At 41.3% G+C, this 25787-nt stretch overlaps 3 protein-coding genes across 7 annotated transcripts; 1 reads left to right on the forward strand and 2 right to left on the reverse strand.

The window, feature by feature from the left end:
• The first annotated feature begins 3895 nt into the window (after positions 1–3895).
• Positions 3896–11738, forward strand: LOC112259889 (ras-related protein Rab-4A-like). 3 transcript variants are annotated; one of them, XM_024434612.2, is made up of 8 exons: positions 3896–4063; positions 4574–4654; positions 4837–4951; positions 5404–5466; positions 7227–7381; positions 8262–8357; positions 8515–8659; positions 9829–11738. In XM_024434612.2, the coding sequence occupies exons 1-7, from the start codon at positions 4048–4050 to the stop codon at positions 8628–8630; spliced, it is 642 nt and encodes a 213-aa protein (XP_024290380.1). In that variant the 5' UTR covers positions 3896–4047; the 3' UTR covers positions 8631–8659; positions 9829–11738. The 3 variants fall into 3 exon arrangements, with proteins under 3 accessions (XP_024290380.1, XP_024290349.1, XP_024290340.1); XM_024434581.2 differs by lacking the exon at positions 3896–4063 and adding an exon at positions 4123–4433 and having other exon boundaries at positions 10130–11738; XM_024434572.2 differs by lacking the exon at positions 3896–4063 and adding an exon at positions 4128–4433.
• A 6662-nt stretch (positions 11739–18400) lies between these two features.
• ccsapb (centriole, cilia and spindle-associated protein b) lies at positions 18401–21581 on the reverse strand. 3 transcript variants are annotated; one of them, XM_024434482.2, is made up of 4 exons: positions 20726–21581; positions 19693–20049; positions 18977–19284; positions 18401–18820 (listed from the first exon to the last, which is right to left on the reverse strand). In XM_024434482.2, the coding sequence occupies exons 1-4, from the start codon at positions 20913–20915 to the stop codon at positions 18650–18652; spliced, it is 1026 nt and encodes a 341-aa protein (XP_024290250.1). In that variant the 5' UTR covers positions 20916–21581; the 3' UTR covers positions 18401–18649. The 3 variants fall into 3 exon arrangements, with proteins under 3 accessions (XP_024290250.1, XP_024290263.1, XP_024290259.1); XM_024434491.2 differs by having other exon boundaries at positions 18403–18820; positions 19010–19284; XM_024434495.2 differs by lacking the exon at positions 20726–21581 and having other exon boundaries at positions 19693–20706.
• Positions 21582–21667: 86 nt separating this feature from the next.
• LOC112259792 (actin, alpha skeletal muscle 2-like) lies at positions 21668–24789 on the reverse strand. The gene is made up of 7 exons (XM_024434414.2): positions 24635–24789; positions 23532–23668; positions 23091–23415; positions 22801–22962; positions 22459–22650; positions 22179–22360; positions 21668–22041 (listed from the first exon to the last, which is right to left on the reverse strand). The coding sequence occupies exons 2-7, from the start codon at positions 23658–23660 to the stop codon at positions 21898–21900; spliced, it is 1134 nt and encodes a 377-aa protein (XP_024290182.1). The 5' UTR covers positions 23661–23668; positions 24635–24789; the 3' UTR covers positions 21668–21897.
• Between the last annotated feature and the right edge of the window lie 998 nt (positions 24790–25787).

Genomic DNA, 25787 nt, shown 5'->3' on the forward strand with positions numbered 1-25787 from the left:
CTGTCGCTGAACTCAAAGCAGTCCAGAAGACAGCTAGACATTGAAAGATCTTCAATGAAGTGACATGTAACTGACATGTAAGAAGTGGTTACCCTTGATGTCTTGCAGTCAGTGGTAAGGCAAACTGCAGTAGCTTTTTGGATTCTTTCCCACACTGAAGCCTGTGTGCTCTCGTACAGTTGTGGAATAAGTGATTTTGAAAGGGTTTTCCTGCTTGGAATTGTGTACATTGGATTTAGACTATTGCTATAATTTCTAAAACCTCTCTCCTCCATGATCGAAAATGTCTCGAAATCGGTGGCAATCATTTTAGCCAATGCAATATCAATTTGGCCTTGTTTTGCTACAGACATAGACATTGGCATAAACTGGTCCATAGAAGACTGTGTTGCTGTGGGTCGTAGAGTAGGTCTACTTGACTGAGTGGATACATCTCCACGTGTGGAGGTGCTGGCTCCACCAGTATCACTAGCAGGCCTGCTAGTTTCTCGAAGCTTCGCTACAGCTAGCTTCACAGTTGGGTGCACAGTTCGCATATGCCGGTGTAGGTTGTGCGTAGAACCGTCTTTAGATGAGATTTTGTTTTGGCAAATTCTACACTGTGCTCTAACATTGTCTACATTATTAAAATGCATCCAAGTGCTACAGTGCTTCCGACTCATTTTTCAGCTGTTGTTTTCACAGCTGTCCTTCCTCTCTCTCCTCGGCTGCTAAGTGTGACTGTGAGTGAGAAGACTCGGCCCTCCCTCACCTCACATATCTTGGGTTCATTGGTTGACACTGCGTGTCTGATTGACAGGGACAACAGGTGAGGCTGTTAGTCTGAGCAGACAGTCAGAACAAATGTGTGCGCTTGATTAGTTAATTCTATTAATTTAAATCTTTTGATTATTCATATCTTAATTTGTTACATTTTTTTATAAATAGATTAGGCTCTTCTGATATGCGAGCCGACTCCCAACGTTTACCTACAAGAGCCGTCTCTTAGAGCCTACCCATCACTACAGCAGACTTTATTTATTCTTCAATGCGCTTCCCTTTGATGTTCAGTGTCGCTGGACTATTATTGCCCTGCCAGAAGTATTTGGGTTGACATTTTAGTTAAAGGGAGGTTGCTTGCAAGTTTATTGTGTGTTGTTATTTGAACTGTATTGACATGTGGCCGAGGAGATTTTGGACACCTTAAGGCCTTTGTTTTGTCTATGAACACCCACACACACACCCATTCATACCCTCTGCACTCCACTGGGAGGTAATACAGATTATTGCAAATCCTCAATTGTTGTTTACTGGGTTCGTTCTTGTCAATTGTTTCTATGAAGTTTCCATTAAATTGCTTTGCCATTATTATTGTATGAAGTATTATTGGTGGGGTTACCCCTGTGCTGTGATGTGTGTTTTCTATATGGTGTCTTTTCTCTCTACTGGCTATCTGGCAAACAGGCTACAGTCTAGGCAGTCTCTTCTGCTGATGTGTGTGTGTGTGTGTGTGTGTCTGGTAGTGGTGCTCTATCCTAATCTTTTCCTTTCGGCAGGGTTAATACCTGCATGGCGCCTGAACAAAGTCTTTATTTCAGCTTGTATTTCTTTCATCACATTCCCAGTGGTCAGAAGTTTACATACACTCGATTAATATTTGTTAGCATTGCCTTTAAATTGTTTAACTTGGGTCAAACATTTTGGGTAGCCTTCCACAAGCTTCCCACAAAAGGTTGGGTGAATTTTGGCCCATTCCTCCTGACAGAGCTGGTGTAACTGAGTCAGGTTTGCAGGCGTCCTTACTCGCACACGCTTTTTCAGTTCTGCCCAAAAATGTTCTATAAGATTGAGGTCAGGGCTTTGTGATGGCCACTCCAATACCTTGACGTTGTTATCCTTAAGCCATTTTGCCACAACTTTGGAAGTATGCTTGGGGTCATTGTCCATTTGGAAGACCCATTTGCAACCCAGCTTTAACTTCCTGACTGATGTCTTGGGATGTTGCTTCAATCCACATAATGTTCCCGCCTCATGATGCCATCTATTTTGTGAAGTACACCAGACCCTCCTGCAGCAAAGCATCCCCACAACATGATGCTGCCACCCCCGTCACAGTTGGGCTGGTGTTCTTCGGGTTGCAAGCCTCCCCCTTTTTCCTCCAAACATAACAATGGTCATTATGGCCAAACAGTTCTATTTTTGTTTCATCAGACCAGAGGACATTTCTCAAAAAAGTATGCTCTTTGTACCCATGTGCAGTTGCAAACCGTAGTCTGGCTTTTGTATGGCGGTTTTGAAGCAGTGGCTTCTTTCTTGCTGAGCGGCCTTTCAGGTTCTGTCGATATAGCACTCGTTTTACTATGGATACAGATACTTTTGTACCTGTTTCCTCCAGCATCTTCACAAGGTGCTGAACGCGTCTCCTTCCTGAGCGGTAATGATGGCTGCTTGGTCCCATGGTGTATATACGTGCGTACTATTGTTTGTACAGATGAATATGGTACCTTCAGGCGTTTGGAAATTGCTCCCAAGGATGAACCAGGCTTGTGGAGGTCTACAATTATTTTTAACTGAGGTCTTGGCTGATTTCTTTTAATTTCCCCATGATGTCAAGCAAAGAGGCACTGAGTTTGAAGATAGGCCTTGAAATACATCCACAGGTTCAACTCCAATTGACTCAAATTATTTCAATTAGCCTATCAGAAGCTTCTAAAGCCATGACATCATTTTCTGGATTTTTCCAAGCTGCTTGAAGGCACAGTCAACTTAGTGTATGGTAACTTCCGACTTCAACTGTACCACTATAGGCTATATATACCACTGAAGACTGAACTTCTCCTACTTATATGTATTCTTTGCATATATTATCTCTAAATGGTTTACTATAGTTTTCTGCATCGTATTGGCAGCCTACTTGTTTTTATTTTGTAGACAATATCAATTTTATTCTGAGGCAAACATTATGCCTAGGTCTATACAGAAGCTCATGTACAATCTGATTCAATCATACATGAACCATTAGATAGGTATAACTTGTGAAGTAATATTTATGTAATTGCCTTTGCATTTCACCTTCAATGTACATGTTCTTTACTCTGTAGGAATAGGGCAAACCATACAAGAAAATGACCTATAAACAAACAACCTGTTCTGCAGTATAAACTGTGTGGCACCGAGCCCTGAATGCTGATTGGCTAACAGCCGTGGTATATTAGACCACAAACAACCTGTTCTACGGTATAACATGTTTACCACCAAGCTTCTCTTCTTATGAGAAGCTGCAAGCAGCAGGTTCTTGGTGTACTGATCAATCTTAATAGCTATCCTTTATTATAGATAGGCTGAACTAGACATCTAACTATAACATAGACCGAGACTAGACAAGCTAAATATCTAAGTTCATTATATATTTAGGTCTAGGCCAACTAAATCAACTAAATCAAACCAATCATACCAACTAGACATCTAACTTGTCTTTAGTATATCAATATATAGACCAACATACTTGGCCTCCAGCCCTAGATCCAGACCAACTAGACTTAAGATCGTGGCTGTCATTCTGATGCTTTGTCACTCATTGTCATGCCAAACATGTGTGGCTTGACAATGATAGCAGATCTGAGACCAGGCTAGCTCTAATCAAGACAAAATGCTAACAACATGTCTAGCTAGACAATAGATCTAAAACCAATAATAATAGTTGAATAAAGCACACACATTTTCTGAATAAAATGTACCTATTCCAGTTTAAAATATAGATCTGGGTGTTAGAAATAGAAGTAATACAAAAGTAGCCTAATCCGATTCCTCTAAAATAGTAATACATTAAGTTAAATGTCTTTCAAAATAACTGTAGTTGCTATAATATATAGATATTTTTATGTTGATTGATGCTACTTTTACTTTGAAAAGGCGTTCTACGGGAAGTGAGAGTGAAAATCCAGTAGGATTCACGGATATCATTAGGGATTTTCCTTCAATTATTATTTTTATTTCGAAGCTGCTTTGCCTCAAGAAAAACAAGTGGACATAACTATTTTAACTAGATAACAAAACACAACCCTGGCCATGTCTGAGACATACGGTAGGAAATCTTCACTAGTACAGTAAGGTCGCATTTACAATAGATATCCAGAGGCGACGATGGAGCAGGTGTAACGTCATGGCTATGTCTCTATCAAAACAAATAGCCTATGCTAGCTAGCTAACGTTAGCGTTTCCTGTTTACTCGTTGATGGGGGTATAGCTTTAGCTAGATAGCTTGCATCTCTGTCAAATGTCATCATTAACTAATTGGTTTCTTATCTAGACAATCCTCTACATTTCAGAGAGCGACAGTAGCTAACGTTAATAAACTAACGTTAAATGTCGGCGAAAAAGTAGCTAGCTATACATGAAGCAAAAAGAATGCGTTAGTTCAGCTAACGTAAATTGTAGCAAGCTGATTAAACCAGGTGCTGGATGATTGGCATTGCAAATGCGTTGTTTGTGTACACATGTTAACTAGCTAGCTATCCAACTAGCCTAATGAATATGCATGATCTAATGAATATGAAAAATGAATAAAAAATGAAGTTTGTTTTCCCTCTTCTAGACTTCCTGTTCAAATTCCTAGTGATTGGGAATGCCGGAACTGGAAAATCATGTCTTCTTCACCAGTTTATTGAGAAGAGATGTAAGTCCTGTCCAATGCCTGGATTGTACTGACATGTTCTTCCTATCTAGCTAGCGTTAACATGTATTTTAGGTACAAGCTCCACTTTAAGGTTAAAAGAGCTTTGAATCAATACATTTGTTGTGATCAAATTATGTGTGTTGTGCTATTATTAACATGAAACAATTTAATTTAAATCACAGTCAAAGACGATTCAAATCACACCATTGGAGTGGAGTTTGGCTCCAAGATAATCAACGTGGGGAACAAATATGTCAAACTCCAAATCTGGGACACTGCAGGACAAGAGAGATTCAGGTATGATACAAGACAGCATTTCACATACCTACTCATACTGTGGAAGGGCATCAGACATTTTATTCAAACCAGATTGGACCGTTTCATCTCCAGCTGACCATTAGAGAACTGGTGCCAGATCCTTAGAACAGTAATGGAATAAATAATGGCCGATATGGCCATTATTTATTTTAGCGCTGCTAAAATGCTGATGTTGGGGAGTTACTAATGTGGAGTGCCGCTAAAATTCTGAAGCACTACTACTGAGCACCATGTAGGATTTTGTTTTGTGACTTGGATGGCACCTGATCATCTTCGGAGGACTGCACTAAATGCTGTTATGTATAGCTAGCGAAATTTGGAGTAGGAGATGGATAATGTCAATTTAATAAATGCAGTTCTGATGTGTAAAATGTCCCAGTTGGTACAAGGATGTATTTCAAAGTGATGTTACAATTGCTATTCTCTCCCAGATCTGTGACACGAAGTTACTACAGAGGCGCTGCAGGAGCGCTGCTTGTGTATGACATCACCAGGTAAGAGGAGAAATAATACATGCTTTATTATGGGTTACCTTCAAGGAGTATACTGTTTTGGAGCTGTCATCCATCTTTGTGAATAAAGAACAAATGTTTCTAAAAAGACATTGAATTTAGTACATAAGCATGACTCACAAATATTGAATTTAGTACATGAGCATGACTCTAGGGGACCTAAACTCAGCTAAAAAGAAACATCCTCTCACTGTCAACTGCGTTTATTTTCAGCAAATTTCATTTGTATGAACATAACAAGATTCAACAACTGAGACATAAACTGAACAAGTTCCACAGACATGTGACTAAAATAAATGGAATAATGTGTCCCTGAACAAAGGGATGGGGTCAAAATCAAAAGTAACAGTCAGTATCTGGTGTGGTCACCAACTGCATTAAGTACTGCAGTGCATCTCCTCCTCGTGGACTGCACCTGATTTGTCAGTTCTTGCTGTGAGATGTTACCCCACTCTTCTACCAAGGCACCTACAAGTTCCCAGACTTTTCTAGGGGGAAATGGCCCAAGTCCTCACCCTCTGATCCAACAGGTTCCAGACGTGCTCAATGGGGTTGAGATCCGGGCTCTTCGCTGGCCATGGCAGAACACTGACATTCCTGTCTTGCAGGAAATCCCGCACAGAACGAGCAGTATGGCTGGTGGCATTGTCATGCTGAAGGGTCATGTCAGGATGAGCCTGCAGGAAGGGTACCACATGAGGGAGGAGGATGTCTTCCCTGTAACGCACAGCGTTGAGATTAGCCTGCAATGACAACAAGCTCAGTCTGATGATGCTGTGTCACACCGCCCCAGAACATGACGGACCCTCCACTTCCAACTCAATCCCGCTCCAGAGTACAGGCCTCAGTGTAACGCTCATTCCTTCAACAATAAACACGAATTCGACCAACACCCCAGGTGAGACAACCTCGACTCGTCAGTGAAGAGCACTTTTTGCCAGTCCTGTCTGGTCCAGCGACGGTGGGTTTGTGCCTATAGGCGACCGTTGTTGCCGCTGATGTCTGGTGAGGACCTGCCTTACAACCGGCCTATAAACCTTCAATCCAGCCTCGCTCAGCCTATTGAGGACAGTCTGAGCACTGATGGAGGGATTGTGCGTTCCTGGTGTTGCCATCCTGTACCTGTCCTGCAGGTGTAATATTCGGATGTACCGATCCTGTGCAGGTGTTGTTACACGTGGTCTGCCACTGCGAGGATGATCAGCTGTCCGTCCTGTCTCCCTGTAGCGCTGTCTTAGGCGTCTCATAGTACGGACAATGCAATATATTGCCCTGGCCACATCTGCAGTCCTCAGGGACCCTGGGCATCTTTCTTCTTGTGTTTTTCAGAGTCAGTAGAAAGGCCTCTTTAGTGTCCTATGTTTTCATACCTGTGACATTAATTGCCTACCGTCTGTAAGCTGTTAGTGTCTTAACGACCGTTCCACAGGTCATTAATTGTTAATGGTTCAAGCATGGGAAACAGTGTTTAAACCCTTTACAATGAAGATCTGTGAAGTTATTTGGATTTTTACGAATTATCTTTGAAAGATCGGGTCCTGAAAAAGGGACGTTTATTTTTTTCTGAGTTTAGATATATGACTCATTGTTAGCACATTGGCTCCTGTCATCTTTTTTTGGAAAACGCCGCTCTAACCTTTCTAAAGTCAAATTTGATTCATTTAAACAGAACCATCTCATCTGTGTCTTCACTGCTCTCGTCCTCTCAATCTATTTTATCTATCTGACCTCATCGTCCTCAGCCGGGAAACCTACAACGCCCTGACCAACTGGCTGACAGACGCCAGGATGCTGGCCAGCCAAAACATTGTCATCATCCTGTGTGGTAACAAGAAGGACTTGGATGCAGACAGGGAGGTCACCTTCCTGGAGGCATCTCGCTTTGCTCAGGAAAATGGTGCGTTTTAGTATGAATGATGATCCCTCTTAACACTGAAATCCAACGGCTGTATGTATCAAGGGTCTGACTGGGAGTGCTGATTTAGGAGCAGGTCTTCTCTGTCATTTTATTCATTGTGTTCAAGAAAGCTAAGCTGATCCTAGATCAGCACTCCTCTAAAACGCTTGTTACTTATCACCCAAAAAAGTAGCTCCTACCCTCTAGACACTGCTGTAGAACTGAACATCTTGGAATTCCACAGACACCAAGGTGAAGCGATTACCATAATTTGAGTGTTTTCCATGCCCCACTAGAGGTCACTGTAGGACATCACTGTGTGAACTAGTGCACACAGAACCTTGGCAGTTTCATGTCCTCCACAGCTAAATGCTGATTTAGGGCTCTATTCAATCCGTATCACAGAAGTTCAGTGTTGCAGCGTGATTGAAATTTAAAGGCATTATCAGTGACTGTATTCATGGTAAACACTGCTTATGTCCGCTCCAGGTAGAGTCACTTTAACTCTGCCTGCATGTACATATTACCTCGAGTAACCGGTGCCCCCGCACATTGGCTCTATACCCGTATCCCCTGTATATAGCCTCGCTATTGTTGATTTACTGCTGCTCTTTAATTATTTGTTACTTACAGTTTTTTTTTTTTTACTCATCTAGTTTTTACTTAACACTTATTTTTCTTAACTGCATTTTTGGTTAAGGGCTTGTAAAGTAAGCATTTCACTGTATTTGGAGCACATGACAAATAACATTTGATTTGATTTTAATCCATTGTGCATTCTGTGTCACTTCAGCTTTACTTATTGAATAGAGCACTGGGTTTCATATCCATCAAGGATAGTCAATGTTAATATTGTGTCCCGCTGTCTTGTCTGTTTCAGAGCTGATGTTTCTGGAGACCAGTGCTCTGACAGGGGAGAACGTGGAGGAAGCCTTTGTGCAGTGTGCTAGGAAAATTCTCAACAAGATAGAGTCGGGTATCTCTCGGCTATCAGTGTCTTCTCACCTTAACCAACAGCAATGAAAGCATAGTTTACCAGCTGAACTGTTTCAGCTCAGGGAATTTATTTCAACCTTCCTCTCTCTCTCTCTCTCTCTCTTTGAATCTCTCTCTGTCTCTCTCTTCTCTTCCAGGAGAGTTGGACCCGGAGCGGATGGGATCAGGGATCCAGTACGGAGACGCGGCGCTGCGACAGCTGCGCTCCCCTCGCAGGGGACAGGCCGAGAGTGCCCAGGAATGTGGCTGTTAGTGAACAAGCTCAGTGTGCCCAGATCCAAGGTGAGAGACTGCTGCCTACTGCAAAGGATTCTGGTCTGGGACTGGTCCTGGCGTTATCACACTAGTAACTCAATTAATAGCTCAGTTTAGTGACATCCAAACTGCCGCCTCTCAAAATAGCAGGCACAGATAAAGTTGTAATCGTAGATGTTGCTTTTCACATGTTATATAAGAGGCCATTCAAAAGTCTTCTCCATTTCACAGTTGAGGCTGTTTCATTGCATGGGGCATTTTGAGATGCAAATCCATGAGCTTTAAAGATTTGTCCATAATTCACCAAATGCTGAAAGACTGCTAGTTTCATCTCCATTATTGTTGTCAGTTTCATCTGTTAATTCAAGCTCATCACATGCCGCCTCGGAGATGGGTTCGAGCCCTTAACTACTTCATGAACCCCTCTCTATATCTGTCCGTACATTAAAATGGGGATCAGTACTCAAATAAAATAAAACATCGCCAGAATGCTGATCCATGTTCTTCCCAAATGGTTACCCTGAATAGTTTGCAATGTTTTATTTTCTGTTGCTCCAAGGTGATCTCGGAAACTACTTCAGGGCTAAGTGTAAGTCTGTATCCCAAATGTAACTCCCTAAGTCTAGAGCCTCTTTATGGTACTGTGTCTCCTCCTGTGGTAATGGGGGAGAGTTGGATTGAGGCCAGGGGGCTGTTTTTAGGTATCTCACAGAGGGAGGAGCCATCTATCTATTTCGGTCCTCCAGCTCCCAAGTGGCTAATGTGTCGGTGATACAGAACCATAGCCATCCAAACCGACTCCACCTCTTTTGGTATAGGGGAGGGTAAAGGTCATGAGAATGACGAGCCTCCCTACTAAGAAGCTGTCTGTATGCGGCTCCACACAACTGGGGTCGATACAGTGTTCCCTCTGGGCAGATATATATTTAACCCGAGATTCTCCTGACTCCTGTTGGGTAAAGGGTCTCTGAAGTGCCTTATTTGGGTGTTGTAGTATTTCACAAAAACTGCCAGGCATAAATAGAGGGGTACAATGTCTGCAGACAGTATTGCCAGCCCGCAGTTGTAACTCTGTTAATTGCACATTGACACAGATGTGTATTGGCTAAAGGGGCTAATAAAGGGGCTACAAGATCCCTACTCACCTGTGTGCCTGGGTGTGTATTGGATTCAAAGCTCTCTGTCCTTGTTTCCAGGCAGGTTGGTGAAGACTCAGATGACAGATGTAGGGAACATGATACATCGTGGCGGAGCAACTCTTCCCTGACCTTTTTCTAACTTCCCAACTTCTGGATGTTCCATCAGTGATCCATAGAGAGTCCCAGATTTTTGGCCCCAATCTGGAATGCTGAGCTTGTTCCTGGACCCCTCAGACACAGGCAGAGATGCCCCTGTTCCAATCTCCTCTAAGAGTGGACCAAGCCCTTCAATCATCTAGGCTGTATTCGTAATGCGTCTTTAAGTCGGAGTGCTGATATTATTTATTTTTCCTCTTAGATCATAATGAATAAGACAACATGGACAAGGGGACCTGATCCTCGATCAGCACACTTAATCAGAGACACTAAATGATTACGGGCCCTGGAATTTTACTTACACCCCTGTACTGCTGCCCTATCCCTACCCACAGCATCTTGCATTATGTACAGTACTATCTGTATAAAGAATATATCATTTAAGTACCTCAAAGCATGTTTTATGGACTGAATATCACAGTATTTCATTAGCTGAAGAATAATCTATCAATTATGACATCACATTTTCCTTTGTCATGTTACGGTGAGAATTATCAATCAGCACTGTCTCATGCCTGCTGGTTTCATTGACCTGTTGTTTGTCATGTTACAGTGAGAATTATCAATCAGCACTGTCTCATGCCTGCTGGTTTCATCGACCTGTTGTTTGTCATGTTACAGTGAGAATTATCAATCAGCACTGTCTCACGCCTGCTGGTTTCATCGACCTGTTGTTTGTCATGTTACAGTGAGAATTATCAATCAGCACTGTCTCATGCCTGCTGGTTACATCGACCTGTTTGTCATGTTACAGTGAGAATTATCAATCAGCACTGTCTCATGCCTGCTGGTTTCATCGACCTGTTGTTTGTCATGTTACAGTGAGAATTATCAATCAGCACTGTCTCACGCCTGCTGGTTTCATCGACCTGTTGTTTGTCATGTTACAGTGAGAATTATCAATCAGCACTGTCTCATGCCTGCTGGTTACATCGACCTGTTTGTCATGTTACAGTGAGAATTATCAATCAGCACTGTCTCACGCCTGCTGGTTTCATCGACCTGTTGTTTGTCATGTTACAGTGAGAATTATCAATCAGCACTGTCTCACGCCTGCTGGTTTCATTGACCTGTTGTTTGTCATGTTACAGTGAGAATTATCAATCAGCACTGTCTCACGCCTGCTGGTTTCATCGACCTGTTGTTTGTCATGTTACAGTGAGAATTGTCAGTCGGCACTGTCTCACGCCTGCTGGTTTCATCGACCTGTTGTTTGTCATGTTACAGTGAGAATTATCAATCAGCACTGTCTCACGCCTGCTGGTTTCATCGACCTGTTGTTTGTCATGTTACAGTGAGAATTATCAATCAGCACTGTCTCACGCCTGCTGGTTTCATCGACCTGTTTGTCATGTTACAGTGAGAATTATCAATCAGCACTGTCTCACGCCTGCTGGTTTCATCGACCTGTTGTTTGTCATGTTACAGTGAGAATTATCAATCAGCACTGTCTCACGCCTGCTGGTTTCATCAACCTGTTTGTCATGTTACAGTGAGAATTATCAATCAGCACTGTCTCACGCCTGCTGGTTTCATCGACCTGTTTGTCATGTTACAGTGAGAATTGTCAGTCGGCACTGTCTCACGCCTGCTGGTTTCATCGACCTGTTGTTTGTCATGTTACAGTGAGAATTATCAATCAGCACTGTCTCACGCCTGCTGGTTTCATCGACCTGTTGTCATGTTCTTTGTGTTGATATTATTAGTTGTTTTCCCTAATTGTTATGACTCATGCTTTTAAAAATGTATTCTCAATAATATAGCTACTCTTTTTTTTAAAATAAAGTATAACAAAATTGTGTAAATTGTGACAAGGCGATTCCTCTTACTTTATTACGTGTGTCTGTAATATCCATTTCAAATACTTGGTGACACTAAAAATGAAGTTGATGTTCTACCTGTAATAAAACTGTAATTACTATAGTAAGTCTACCTGTGTAACACTAATTACTATAGTAAAATTCTACCTGTATAATAACACTTCCTATAGTAATATTCTACCTGTATAATAACACTTCCTATAGTAATATTCTACCTATATAATAACACTTCCTATAGTAATATTCTACCTGTGTAATAATCTACCTGTATAATAACACTTCCTATAGTAATATTCTACCTGTGTAATAACACTTCCTATAGTAATATTCTACCTGTGTAATAACACGTCCTATAGTAATATTCTACCTGTGTAATAACACGTCCTATAGTAATATTCTACCTGTATAATAACACTTCCTATAGTAATATTCTACCTGTATAATAACACTTCCTATAGTAATATTCTACCTGTATAATAACACTTCCTATAGTAATATTCTACCTGTATAATAACACTTCCTATAGTAATATTCTACCTGTATAATAACACTTCCTATAGTAAAATTCTACCTGTATAATAACACTTCCTATAGTAATATTCTACCTGTATAATAACACTTCCTATAGTAATATTCTACCTGTGTAATAACACTTCCTATAGTAATATTCTACCTGTGTAATAACACGTCCTATAGTAATATTCTACCTGTATAATAACACTTCCTATAGTAATATTCTACCTGTGTAATAACACTAATTACTGTAGTAATATTCTACCTGTGTAATAACACTAATTACTGTAGTAATATTCTAGCTGTGCAAAAACACCAAATACTATAGTAACATTCTACCTGTGTAATAACACTTACTAGTAATAGTAATGAATTACAGGTAGAATGTTATTGTAAGTCTACCTGTGTAGATCATCAAGGACAACAACCACCCGAGCCATTGCCTGTTCACCCCGCTATCATCCAGAAGGCGAGGTCAGTACAGGTGCATCAAAGCTGGGACCGAGAGACAGAAGCTGTTTTTCAGTCTCAAGGCCAGTAGACTGTTAAACAGCCATCACTAGCATTGAGTGGCTGCTGCCAACATACTGACTCAACTTCAGCCATTTTAATAATGGAAAAATTGGATGTAATAAATGTTTCAATTGTCACTTTAAACAATACCACTTTATATAATGTTTACATACCCTACATTACTCATCTCATATGTATATATTGTACTCTATACCATCTACTGCATCTTGCCTATGCCGTTCGGCCATCGCTCATCTATATATTCTTATTCATTCCTTTACACTTGTGTGTATAAGGTAGTTGTGAAATTGTTATGATTACTTGTTAAGTATTACTGTATGGTCGGAACTAGAAGCACAAGCATTTCACTACACTCGCATTAACATCTGCTAACCATGTGTATGTGACCAATAAAATTTGATTTGATTTAATAAAACTATAGTAACAGTCTAATTAGTAATATCTGTGTAATCGTATAGTTATGGAGTTGTGCATGTTTAGTTATAAAATAGGTGGATAAGCTGGCTCACAGACAGGAAGCTAATGCACGGTGATCTACTTACCTTTTGACACCTTGCACCAAAGTTAATATTGACGCCAGTCATTTCATTCAATGACCTTTTTCCCAATGCAGATCGGGACTTTTCAGATCCCTGTTAGAAATGGCAGTCTCCAAAATGTCATTCCTCTGCTTAGATTGACCGTTTGCTGGAGCAAGATCGCAATATATTAATATGGTTCCCGAGACATGTAACACTTCTCCAGGCTCGACGTGACTGCAGAAATGACAACCTGCAATGCCACCATTGAGTTGAGATGACTGACAGTAAATCCACTGCCCCCCCCCCAGGGTAGGACTGATCTACTACAGTTTTTTGAAGATGATGACGTTCATCATGAGAGAAGGCACTGACAGTTACAGTACAGAAAATGCACATCACTACTACATGATGGTATGTCCTCTCCCCACCTTCCCTCTTGTCCCCTTAATGTAACATATGAGCATAGTAATGGATGGCATTGTCCATATTTTTGTTAATTGACATTCCAACATTAGATATAATTTGAGGCATATTTGTGGTTGTGCTGACGAATTGTTGAGTATCCAGGTGAAATATGCCTTTCAATCTCATTACTGTAATAAATATTTTCTGGTGGATGTTTTCCAAGTCACACATTTCAGTAAAAAAAGTAGTTTATTCATTATTTTAAGCATAGCACACAATATCAAAATGCAATCTGATCTCAGTATCAGTACCATTAAATGTGTAAAAGCGTAAACATTTAAGTTTGAACATACAAAATAACACTTAAACAAGAAAATAGTGGTGAGATTTTGAATCTGTTGGAGCTGGACATGAGCTCCCTCCTTACAGGTTGTCTGTGATCTAGACTCACTAGTCCTACTGGCTTTATTCCAAGTAATGTAGCCTCGCATAAACATATTCACTTCAGCACCGACAGGTCATTATACTGACAGGAAGATGTCCAAAAGCTTTGAGTAAATCAAGACCTCCATGTAATGGCTACAGCAAATTGTATTGTTCTATACTTCACAACATGGACATTTTGTGTACTGCAGCTTACTCACACAGATATCAGTGAATCAATTGTTATCCGGTGCTGGTAGATTATTACATTTCATGCATCCTGTGGTTATGATCACTGTAATCGAAAGCATTGACCCTGTTGTAGCTATTTGAAACATAATATTAGTTATTTACAACTTATTGCTTCTATTTATTGCACATTATTTAATCCAAATTAGTTCTAAACGTTGTCTTATGGTCTTTTACAATAAAACCTGTGGTGTTAAAACATAATACTGACAAATAAAATGAATATATGACAACAGAAGACCATAACATAATACTGAACCACCCCAAAAAATAGATTTGACCATGAGAACATCCACATACACTACATTTTGACCTTCATTATCTACAGTATGTACAGAACATTGTCACTGAGGTCAATGTGCTATTGAGGTCACTTTTGGGAGAGGTTTATCAATGACATCTATGCTGTGTCCAGATTTTCATACCTTCACACGGTTCCTGTACCATACTGGGGTATACGGTATTACTTGCAGTGCACACAAGGAGCGCTATTTCTTTCCAAACTTAAAAAAGAAGGCAAAAAGCTAATTTAGGCAGCAGGGATCTTGATACAGGAGGGAATTGATTGTTTCAGTTGTAACCAATAAGAGTGATCTTGCAGGTCAGCAAACCAAATGCATAGCTGGAGTCCTGAGCTGGAAATAATTTATTTGGCACGTTAGTTAACTTTTAGTTAGTTATAAGCAGTAACGTAGCACGTGCCCTCTGCTAGATGGTTTTGAAAATTATACTGTCTGTATTTCAAAATAACCCGGTATACCGCCTAAGCCTAATGCCTCCTGAGAGTAACCCTTGGCTGGGGGATGGGGCCTGGCGGTGCAATAAGCTGAGACCAGGACTATCGAGTGTCATTCTGTGTATAAATACCTTTGGACGGTGATATTGGGATTTCACAAACGGAGGACTATTTACTGCACATTGTTACTGCAAGATAAACAATTCCATCCTTCAGAGGATTTTCTGCATGACCGTTGTGAAACTTCAATTAAGTTAATGCATGATTTGGATGCAATACTTTACAGTACCAGTCAAAAGTTTGGACACATCTACTCATCAAGGGTTTTTCTTTATTTTTATTATTTTCTACATTCTAGAATAATAGTAAAGACATCAAAACTATGAAATAACACATATGGAATCATGTAGTAACCCAAAATGTTTTAAACAAATAAAAATATATTTTATATTTCAGATTCTTCAAAGTAGCCACCATTTGCCAAGAGTATGCAAAGCTGGAATGCTTTCCAACCATCTTGAAGGAGTTCCCACATATGCTGAGCACTTGTTGGCTGCTTTTCCATAACTCTGCGGTCCAACTCATCCCAAACCATCTCAATTGGATTGAAGTCAGGTGATTGTGGAGGCCAGGTAATCTGATGCAGCATTCTATCACTCTCCTTCCTGGTCAAATAGCCCTTACACAGCCTGGAGGTGTGTTGGGTCATTGTCCTGTTGAAAAACAAATGATAGTCCCACTAAGGCCACATCACATGGGATGGCGTATTGCTGCAGAATGCTGTGGTAGCCATGCTGGTTAAGTGTGCCTTGAATTCTAAATAAATCACTGGCAGTGTCACCAGCAAAGCACCATCACACCTCCTCCTCCATTCTTCACGGTGGGAACCACACATGCGGAAATCATCCATTCACCTACACTGTGTCTCACAAAGACACAGCGGTTGGAACCAAAAATCTCAAATTTGGACTCAGACCTATGGACAGATTTCCACCAGTCTAATGTCCATTGCTCGTGTTTCTTGGCCAAAACAAGTCTCTTCTTATTGGTGTCCTTTAGTAGTGGTTTCTTTGCAGCAATTTGACCATGTAGGCCTGATTCATGCATTCTCCTCTGACCACATGATGTTGATGTCTTACTTGAATTCTGGGAAGCATTTATTTGGGTTGCAATTTCTGAGGCTGGTAACTCTAATGAACTTATCCTCTGCAGCAGAGGTAATTCTGGGTCTTCCTATCCTGTGGCAGTCCACGTGAGAGCCAGTTTCATCATAGCGCTTGATGGTTTTTGCAATTGCACTTGGAAGAAACCATTGACTGACCTTCATGTGTTAAAGTAATGATGGACTGTCGTTTCTCTTTGCTTATTTTATCTGTTTTTGATATAATATGGACTTGGTCTTTTACCAAATAGGGCTATCTTCTGTATACCAACCCTAACTAGTCACAACACAACTGATTGGCTCAAACACATTAAGAAGGAAAAAAATTACACAAATGACCTTTTAAGAAGGTACACCTGTTAATTTAAATGCCTTCCTGGTAACTCCCTCATGAAGCTGGTTGAGAGAATGCAAAGCTGTCAATGCAACTTGTGACTACTTTGAAGAATCTCAAATATAAAATATATTTTGATTTGTTTTACACTTTTTTGGTTACTACATGATTCCATGTGTGTTATTTCAGTTTTGAAGTCTTCACTATTATTCTACAATGTAGAAAATAGTAAAGATAAAGAAAAACCCTGGAAGGAGTAGGTGTGTACAGTCGTGGCCAAAAGTTTTGAGAATGATACAAATATTAATTTTCACAAAGTTTGCTGCTTCAGTGCCTTTAGATATTTTGTAATGTGTTAATATGTTACTACAAGCATTTCATAAGTGTCAAAGGCTTTTATTGACAATTACATGAAGTTGATGCAAAGAGTCAATATTTGCAGTGTTGACCCTTGTTTTTCAAGACCTCTGCAATCCGCCCTGGCATGCTGTCAATAAACTTCTGGGCCATATCCTGACTGATGGCAGCGCTTTCTTGCATAATCAATGCTTGAAGCTTGTCAGAATTTGTGGGGTTTTGTTTGTCCACCCGCCTCTTGAGGATTGACCACAAGTTCTCAATGGGATTCAGGTCTGGGGAGTTTCCTGGCCATGGACCCAAAATATCAATGTTTTGTTCCCCGAGCCACTTAGTTATCACTGTTGCCTTATGGCAAGGTGCTCCATCATGCTGGAAAAGGAATTTTTCGTCACCAAACTGTTCCTGGATGGTTGGGAGAAGTTGCTCTCGGAGGATGTGTTGGTACCATTCTTTATTCATGGCTGTGTTCTTAGGCAAAATTGTGAGTGAGCCCACTTTTGGAGGATGGCCTGGTGTCAAGAAGGGCAGCAAAGAAGCCACTTCTCTCCAGGAAAAACATCAGGGACAGGCTGAGAAGCAACCCCACATGAATGGTCTCAGGATGCTTTACTGTTGGCATGACACAGAACTGATGGTAGCGCCTTGTCTTCTCAGGACAAGCTTTTTTCCGGATGCCCCAAACAATCGGAAAGGGGATTCAACAGAGAAAATTACTTCACCCCAGTCCTCAGCAGTCCAATCCCTGTAACTTTTGCAGAATATCAGTCTGTCCCTGATGTTTTTCCTGGAGAGAAGTGGCTTCTTTGCTGCCCTTGACACCAGGCCATCCTCCAAAAGTCTTCGCCTCACTGTGTGTGCAGTTGCACTCACACCTGCCTGCTGCCATTCCTGAGCAAGCTCTGTACTGGTGGTGCCCCGATCCCACAGCTGAATCAACTTTAGGAGACGGTCCTGGAGCTTGCTGGACTTTCTTGGGCGCACTGAAGCCTTCTTCACAACAATTGAACCGCTCTCCTTGAAGTTCTTGATGATTCGATAAATGGTTGATTTAGGTGCAATCTTACTGCCAGCAATATCCTTGCCTGTGAAGCCCTTTTTGTGCAAAGCAATGATGATGGCACGTGTTTCCTTGCAGGTAACCATGATTGACAGAGGAAGAACAATGATTCCAAGCACCACCCTCCTTTTGAAGCTTCCAGTCTGTTATTTGAACTCAATCAGCATGACAGAGTCATCTCCAGCCTTGTCCTTGTCAAAACTCACACCTGTGTTAATGAGAGAATTACTGACATGATGTCAGCTGGTCCTTTTGTGGCAGGGCTGAAATGCAGTGGACATGTTTTCTGGGGATTCAGTTCATTTGCATGGCAAAGAGGGACATTGCAATTAATTGCAATTCATCTGATCTCTCTTCATAACATTCTGGAGTATATGCAAATTGCCATCATACAAACTGAGGCAGCAGACTTTGAAAATTAATATTTGTGTCATTCTCAACTTTTGGCCACGACTGTACTGTATGAACATTAAAAAGTTTTAAAAGCTGTGAGAAAAGCATGGTGAATGCAAACTTTGGAAACAAAATAATTCTTTATGTTTTCTATTTGATTTCAAATACCATATTCCCCGTCCTATGTTAATCAAAAGTATTGCACTCTATATCTATCAGGACCTGGCAGAAAAGCAGCGCATGTACTCTGTCATCCAGGGGTCAAAGTCAGGTTTGGTTATGGTCACTTTCTCCAGCTCTGCAGACCGCACTCTCCACTTGTCCATTTTCTGCACCTGCTTCTCAACCTCCCGTCTGGTTTTGGCCCGTAATGCAGACTGGTGGATCTGAGGACCACAAGAGTTAGTGAAATGAAGTAAAGGAATACTATGGGCCAGTTACTGGAGATTCTCCATTGAACATTCCTTTTAGGTCTGGACTAGGCTTAATCTGGGTCTGACAAACCACCCCATTGACCTACTACACTTAAACACTTGACAGACCTTTTGGAATTTGCTTTGGCTGTGAGTAATCACCTCCTTGGTTGATGCAGCTGGACCCACATTGTGAGTCTTCTTCCTAGCCATCTCAGCTGGCTTATCACCCCCTCCATACAGGGCAAATGGGTGCCTGTTTTTCTTGTCAGTCTCTTTGGGCTTCCGTAGCTGGCTCCATGCCCTGGGGGGCTTTCTGGACTGTTTGGTTTTAGTTTGGGCCTCTGGCTTCTTCCCTGACTCAGGGGCAATTAATCCTTGTCTCAGCTTCTCTTCCTCTGTCTCTCCACAGCCTACGCCCACAGCACCCTGTACATCTAGGAAGGGATGAGGAATACTCATGAGTTCAATAATTGTTTTAGTATACCTTAGTTTTTAATATGTGCAAGTGTTGTAGGAAGAAACAGTTAACAGTGTGAAATAAATATTTTTTATCTTTCCATGTTAACTTATCAGTATGAGAGTCCTATTGTTTCATTATTTATTTATTTTATTTTAACATTATTTGACCAGGCAGAGACCATGTACAACAAAAACACGAGTCTTTGGTAGCTGTTAGCTACTAGATTTAGCTAACAGCTAATTCCCATCTGCATAAACATCTCAAATATATAGGTGAAATTGTGCAAGACATTGTAAGAAAATTACTGAGGATATATGTATAATGAACAAACATTTAAATAGTTGATAATAAAACTGTAAACATTGACCTTAAACATGTTTACCAATGGGTGGCGGGTTCTCCGGAGTTGCAACTTCTTGCAGTTCTTCTGAAATGGGGATCTTCTGTTCCAATGGTTCTTTAGGTGGAATCTTTCTCGCACATTGTCGTTGTGAATCTTCTTTTAGGACCAATGGCTCAACTTTATTATTTTGAGGAGTGGACCAGCTGGATTCCGAGTCACTGTCATTGTTCCAAAACCACGGATTATGAGTTTGTTCCAAAAGCCTTCTCGTCAGTCTGTACTTTATCATCTCCTCATAACACTTGACGTAGGTTTCCCATTCCGGGTCCTTGAATCTCTTCATATACTCCGTTCGGATCCTCTTTGTAACCATTCTTAATTCCCGTTTGTTAGACCCTTAACAAAAAGAAAATGTGTTTGAATTAATTCCTGTCTTGTTACAATGTAAAACTGTTACAGAGTAGCGAGCAATACCAGACTATACCTAGCCTACTCATCCCGCGCCAGACATTTAAACCAAAACATAGGGGGTGTAGTACGAATCCTAGAGAGAAGACGCCAATGGCTGAACAGCTGTGTGATGCAAAATTGACGCACCCGTTAATGCGCCGCCCTCTTAAAAAACGTCGTCATACAGAGGACGTTCTTCAAACGACTCTTCTAGATTTTATGCCATAATATTTTCAGTGTAGAGAAATTGGTGTTTTTTATCATTAATTCTTATTTGAAGCTCTAGCCAATTAGCCATAAAGCGTGTTGTAATGTAATCGTTATTGCATTGCATTCACTATGTAATTAATTATTAAACTGGTATGACATGATTATTATTGGAAAATTAAACTGATAATAGCATATCAATCTCCATATTCTATTGTCAGAATACACTAAGTAGGAAAATAAAACGACTATATAATGTAGGTAATGTAGCTTACACTGCAACGAATGCAAAATGTGCAAGATAACTAGATTATGCACGCTGTAGCCTATGCGATTTAATTCTGCACAGAACTATAGAATGTCTGAAACTGTATTGCAAATCGTAGGTTTGAACATTCTAATGTATTATACTTACAGCATATAGAGTTACTGGCTCGGATTTCACGGAAGCAAAACACAACAGATGGTGTTTCGTGTGCTGTAATCATAGGCTTGCTACGTCTAAGCCCCGCCCGGAGTTGAGATCCATTTAGAATGCCATTTCCTCCCAACAGGTGGCCGAATATATGAGAATAGGGTGAGAATGCACAGACCAAATGAAACATGGTATAACATGAGTCTGATCAGATGCTTTTAAATAGGTGGTAAATGTTGCCTAGAATACAGGAATGTTGTGGCTAAAATGAATGTCTGCAGAATGCGCTGAGTAGCTCTACTCTCGGAGTGCTGGTGCGCAGGGTTTTGCTCCAGCGCTAATATGAGCAACTGATTAGTAACCTGCAATCAGTGTGCTAGATAGCTAGAGCAATGTTTGGTCAAAATCGTGGATAGGCCTACCTGTCTTTTCAAAAGGATGGATGGGTCGGGCGCTTTGAAGAGTTTGAAACGTGTGAAAGATTTGCTCTAAAACTGTGTTCAATTATTTGCCCATGTATTCTAAATGAAGAATATGTCCTTGGAATATGAGATTAGTATCAAATCTGTGTTGCTGCGAAGTTTAAAATACCCGGGAAGGAGCAAGCATAGCACATTCAAGCGAAGGAATAGCCGAGAGTCACCTTTCACTCTCCAAGCCAAATCAAGAGTCTTAAGACTCCACGCAAGTCAGTTTGCGTGCAGTTTTATCGCGTGCGCAAACGTCCGAATGTGTGAAATTTGATAACAATTAATGTGGTTGACCTTGGTATTTCCAATAGCCTATTATCTCACAGTGCCATTGCATTCAGAATGAAAATCCTAAATTTGCCATGAAGTCTACCTGTGCATGAGCACGAGTAGGCAAGCCTATTGGTTCATTGCATGATGATCATGGTATGTCTTTTCTAACATAGGCTGTTGATTACAAAACAGAAATGTATGAAAATACCAAATAATGGACTTTAATAACTTAGTATTTATGTACATTCACGTTCACATGTTGAATAATAACATGGCATGTTTCGTTCTTGTTGATGTTGGTTGACATTTGCAGATTTTCTCCCCAGGTAACATGGTTACAAAATAAAAGCGTGGCAAAAAAAGTCCAGTAACAACATGTTGTTTCTCTTCGCGATCCAGAGAAAGCAGACACTGGAGACGATGATAGGTTTAGAAGCACTTGCGGTGGACAATGCTGGGGCCTGCCTCGTCGTATTCCTGCTTGGTGATCCACATGGCCTGGAAAGTGGACAGGGAAGCCAGGATGGAGCCACCGATCCAGACGGAGTATTTACGCTCAGGGGGGGCGATGATCTATAGAGAATGAAGTTGAGTATTAGATTTGAAAGGCATTACATATTAATATTGTATTGTTGAGATCTATTTTATTTTTCCAAAAAGTTATTTTAAATGTCAGAATATTGTCATTGGGTTGTCGATTATATAATTACCTTGATTTTCATGGTGCTGGGGGCCAGGGCAGTGATCTCCTTCTGCATACGGTCAGCAATACCAGGGTACATGGTGGTACCGCCAGACAGCACGTTGTTGGCGTACAGGTCCTTACGAATGTCAATGTCGCACTTCATGATGCTGTTATAGGCGGTCTCGTGAATACCGGCAGACTCCATACCTGTTCAGATCATATCATATTAGAAACACAAACTCTTTAATTCGACCAACATAGCAGGCATATATATTACCCCTACTCGTTATACGATGATTACGTACCAATAAAGGAAGGCTGGAAGAGGGTCTCTGGGCAACGGAAACGCTCGTTACCGATGGTGATGACCTGACCATCGGGAAGCTCGTAGCTCTTCTCCAGGGAGGAGGAGGAAGCGGCAGTGGCCATCTCGTTCTCGAAGTCAAGAGCCACATAGCACAGCTTCTCCTTGATGTCACGCACGATCTCACGCTCGGCTGTAATGAAGAAGTATTTTTGCTCAGAAAATGGAACAAATTATTGCAATTATGCACAGCCAAATGCGAACGTCTTGTGCGTCTTTTCTCATTTGACAGATTACGCATGGCATTCTCATGGTTAGTAAAACAAGGCAAACGAAATCTCACCAGTTGTGACGAAGGAGTAGCCACGCTCAGTGAGGATCTTCATGAGGTAGTCAGTCAGATCGCGACCAGCCAGATCCAGACGCATGATGGCGTGGGGAAGGGCATAACCCTCATAGATGGGCACGTTGTGGGTCACACCATCACCGGAGTCCAGCACAATACCTTGAACATAAACCAAAACGTCAATATTCATCTGAATTAACTCATAATAAAGAGACATGGTTGGCTACACGTAGCCGATATGTTGTTTCAGGTTAATTATTTAGATGCGTAAACTCTGCATTCCTTACCAGTGGTACGACCGGAGGCGTACAGGGACAGCACAGCCTGGATGGCAACATACATGGCGGGGACGTTGAAGGTCTCAAACATGATCTGGGTCATCTTTTCACGGTTAGCCTTGGGGTTCAGGGGGGCCTCAGTGAGCAGGGTGGGGTGCTCCTCGGGGGCCACACGCAGCTCGTTGTAAAAGGTGTGATGCCAGATCTTCTCCATATCATCCCAGTTAGTAATGATACCGTGCTCGATGGGGTACTTCAGAGTGAGGATACCTCTCTTGCTCTGAGCTTCATCTCCTACGTAGGAGTCCTTCTGACCCATACCGACCATGACACCCTGGAGGAAAGAGGAGACTCGTTGGTTTATATGGGGATGTAGCCTATTCCCAGTCAAAACATTAAGTGTGAGGGGGGGGGGGGCTGTTGCAAACATCATTGGAGAGCAGATCTTACCTGGTGACGAGGGCGACCAACGATGGAGGGGAAGACAGCCCTGGGTGCGTCATCACCGGCGAAGCCAGCCTTCACAAGGCCGGAGCCGTTGTCGCACACAAGAGCAGTAGTCTCGTCGTCGTCACACATCTTGGGTTCTTAATAATACAAGTAAAAATGTATGTTAATTTTTCTGCTTGGCGCACGCACGTCGGAGCTGTGTAACACATCACAGAACAAGATAGCGCACGATGCACACCGAAACTGTATGTCCAATTTATTATGTATTGTACAAGCCACAAATGACAGCTAACACACAGGACTTGTTTAGATAATCATAACATTTACTCATGCTACTATGTCGATATTATTGTAATGAAACAGGCAGGGAGCAGGTCTCGAACCCTCGACCTTCTAGACCGAAGTCCAGCGCACTATCGACTGTGCCGCAAAAGCATGGTCAAGCGACAAAGTCGATATCCGCGCTTATAAACCCAGGGTCGTTACACTACTCCCTCCTTTCAAAGAGCGCGTCCTCGCGCTAGTTTGCGACTCTTCGTCTTACAGGAACGCGCTCACGGGTCAAGCACCTGCACTGTTGTTTGACACTAATGTAATGAAACAAGCAGGGAGAAGATCTCGAACCCTCGATCTTCTAGCCCGAGAGATTCACCAATTGATGTTGTCGCACGCTGAATTGCCTACTGGACATATTTTCCTTATTGTATACCCATGTTATAGGCCTACACTAATTTGTTCTATGAGTGTAATGATCTCTGCAATTATTTTTTCTCAACTCCATGAAACTCCTCCAATTTATTTCACAACACAAAATAAAGGTAGGCAAGTCTATTAGGCTTCTACAAAAAGGGTTTACCAAATAATCTGATAGAAAGGAAAATGTGTATTTTATCGTTGTTCTACCCTTCCCCATGTTGTAGCCTATACAATTCCATTAGTAATTTCTTCAGGTGAAGAGCCTGTGACATCACTATCAGTATCTTGTGTAATATTAATTGGTCCCGCAGACGTAAAATAAAAACAAATAAGAGTATTTCCATTGAAATTAATCCATAAATAGTAGATCCAGTCTTTTGAGGTTTGTGTTGATTCCAGGTTCTTACCTTGTCTGTCTCAAATGAAGCTCAGAACACGGAAAACAACTGCTGCTGGATCGAGCTACAGTGGCACTTCCAACCTTATATACTCACCGCGTTCGGCCTATTTCCCTTACCCACCATTGGGAATGTCTACGTATTCCATTGGACATTTACCCAGCCGTCATCCATATTAGGTTCTTCGGGGTGACAGGGGGAGACTTCGAAGGCAGGTTACAGGGCTCCCCGGTTTCGAAGTGAGCTGCAGGGCTCTCCATGTATGGGACTGTTGTCCTGATTCCAAGCCACGGTGCCAGAGCCGTATATGGAGAGCCTGTGATTTGTAAGACACCCTCATGGCAAAGCAAACTTTAACTGCAAACAGGATCCCGGTTGGAAAGCCCTTCCCTTATCAAGGACCGCAGCCTTATAGCCATATAGGAATGACAACACCAAGGAAAGAAGGTAGTTTACGTTCTTGTTCTGTCAAACTACTGCAGGCTGATTACAAAAATGTGAATGTTCCTTTGAGAATGGAATTCCTTTCATATAATTTTAATGCAATTGCACAGCCGTTTTAACAATGGGTTGGTCTGTAATTTTTGCTAGTTTGATCTTTGGGATTTTACTCGGTTTAGAGCTCTAGATCACAGTGGGGTATCGAAACAATGACAGATGCCCCATTGACTCAGGCCTGTAGTAGCATACGTTTAATGAACTATTTCCATGATGCTATTTGCTAGTTGCATGCATACAAAGTTATAATTTTTTGAAATGTAGATTTTGTTAGAAGACCAAATAAAGGTATTATTATTCCATCAGTGTATTTATGGCCAGCGTCAGACAGATCCTCTGAAACAGATCATAACAGCTATACTATGCTAACTAAGCATGTTATGGTAAGCAGCATAGTATGTTATTTATTGGGTTTAAAACCAGTTCTAGTAGGTCTAATACATTTATTATACAGTAGATATATATATATATATATATATATTTTTTTTTAAAGAAATAGTCCAGGTCACCTGCTCACAGCAACACCCCAGTCAAATCATTTGTTGACAGAGACCCTAGGAGGCCAGGGTTAATTCAGTGTTGGCATGACGACCCTGTCTAAACCGTTAGCAGTGTAGCCAGACCACATGACACGATAAACTATCCAAGAATCTCATATCTAACC

This window comes from Oncorhynchus tshawytscha, linkage group LG01, assembly GCF_018296145.1.
Source record: "Oncorhynchus tshawytscha isolate Ot180627B linkage group LG01, Otsh_v2.0, whole genome shotgun sequence".
NCBI lineage: Eukaryota > Metazoa > Chordata > Actinopteri > Salmoniformes > Salmonidae > Oncorhynchus > Oncorhynchus tshawytscha.

What these genes read in the sequence shown, in the direction of transcription:
- LOC112259889 (XM_024434581.2), top strand. Translation starts at nt 4,373, where the DNA reads ATGAAGCAAAAAGAATGCGTTAGTTCAGCTAACGTAAATTGTAGCAAG. An exon ending in CTTGTGTATGACATCACCAG is followed by an intron (nt 5,467 to 7,226) that starts GTAAGAGGAGAA and finishes CATCGTCCTCAG; the next exon opens with CCGGGAAACCTACAACGCCC. An exon ending in TCGCTTTGCTCAGGAAAATG is followed by an intron (nt 7,382 to 8,261) that starts GTGCGTTTTAGT and finishes TGTCTGTTTCAG; the next exon opens with AGCTGATGTTTCTGGAGACC.
- ccsapb (XM_024434482.2), bottom strand. Translation starts at nt 20,915, where the DNA reads ATGTTTCATTTGGTCTGTGCATTCTCACCCTATTCTCATATATTCGGC. An exon ending in GGAGAACCCGCCACCCATTG is followed by an intron (nt 19,285 to 19,692) that starts GTAAACATGTTT and finishes ATCCCTTCCTAG; the next exon opens with ATGTACAGGGTGCTGTGGGC. An exon ending in GCCAAAGCAAATTCCAAAAG is followed by an intron (nt 18,821 to 18,976) that starts GTCTGTCAAGTG and finishes TGTGGTCCTCAG; the next exon opens with ATCCACCAGTCTGCATTACG.
- LOC112259792 (XM_024434414.2), bottom strand. Translation starts at nt 23,660, where the DNA reads ATGTGTGACGACGACGAGACTACTGCTCTTGTGTGCGACAACGGCTCC. An exon ending in CTACTCCTTCGTCACAACTG is followed by an intron (nt 22,651 to 22,800) that starts GTGAGATTTCGT and finishes TCTTCATTACAG; the next exon opens with CCGAGCGTGAGATCGTGCGT. An exon ending in CCAGCACCATGAAAATCAAG is followed by an intron (nt 22,042 to 22,178) that starts GTAATTATATAA and finishes CATTCTCTATAG; the next exon opens with ATCATCGCCCCCCCTGAGCG.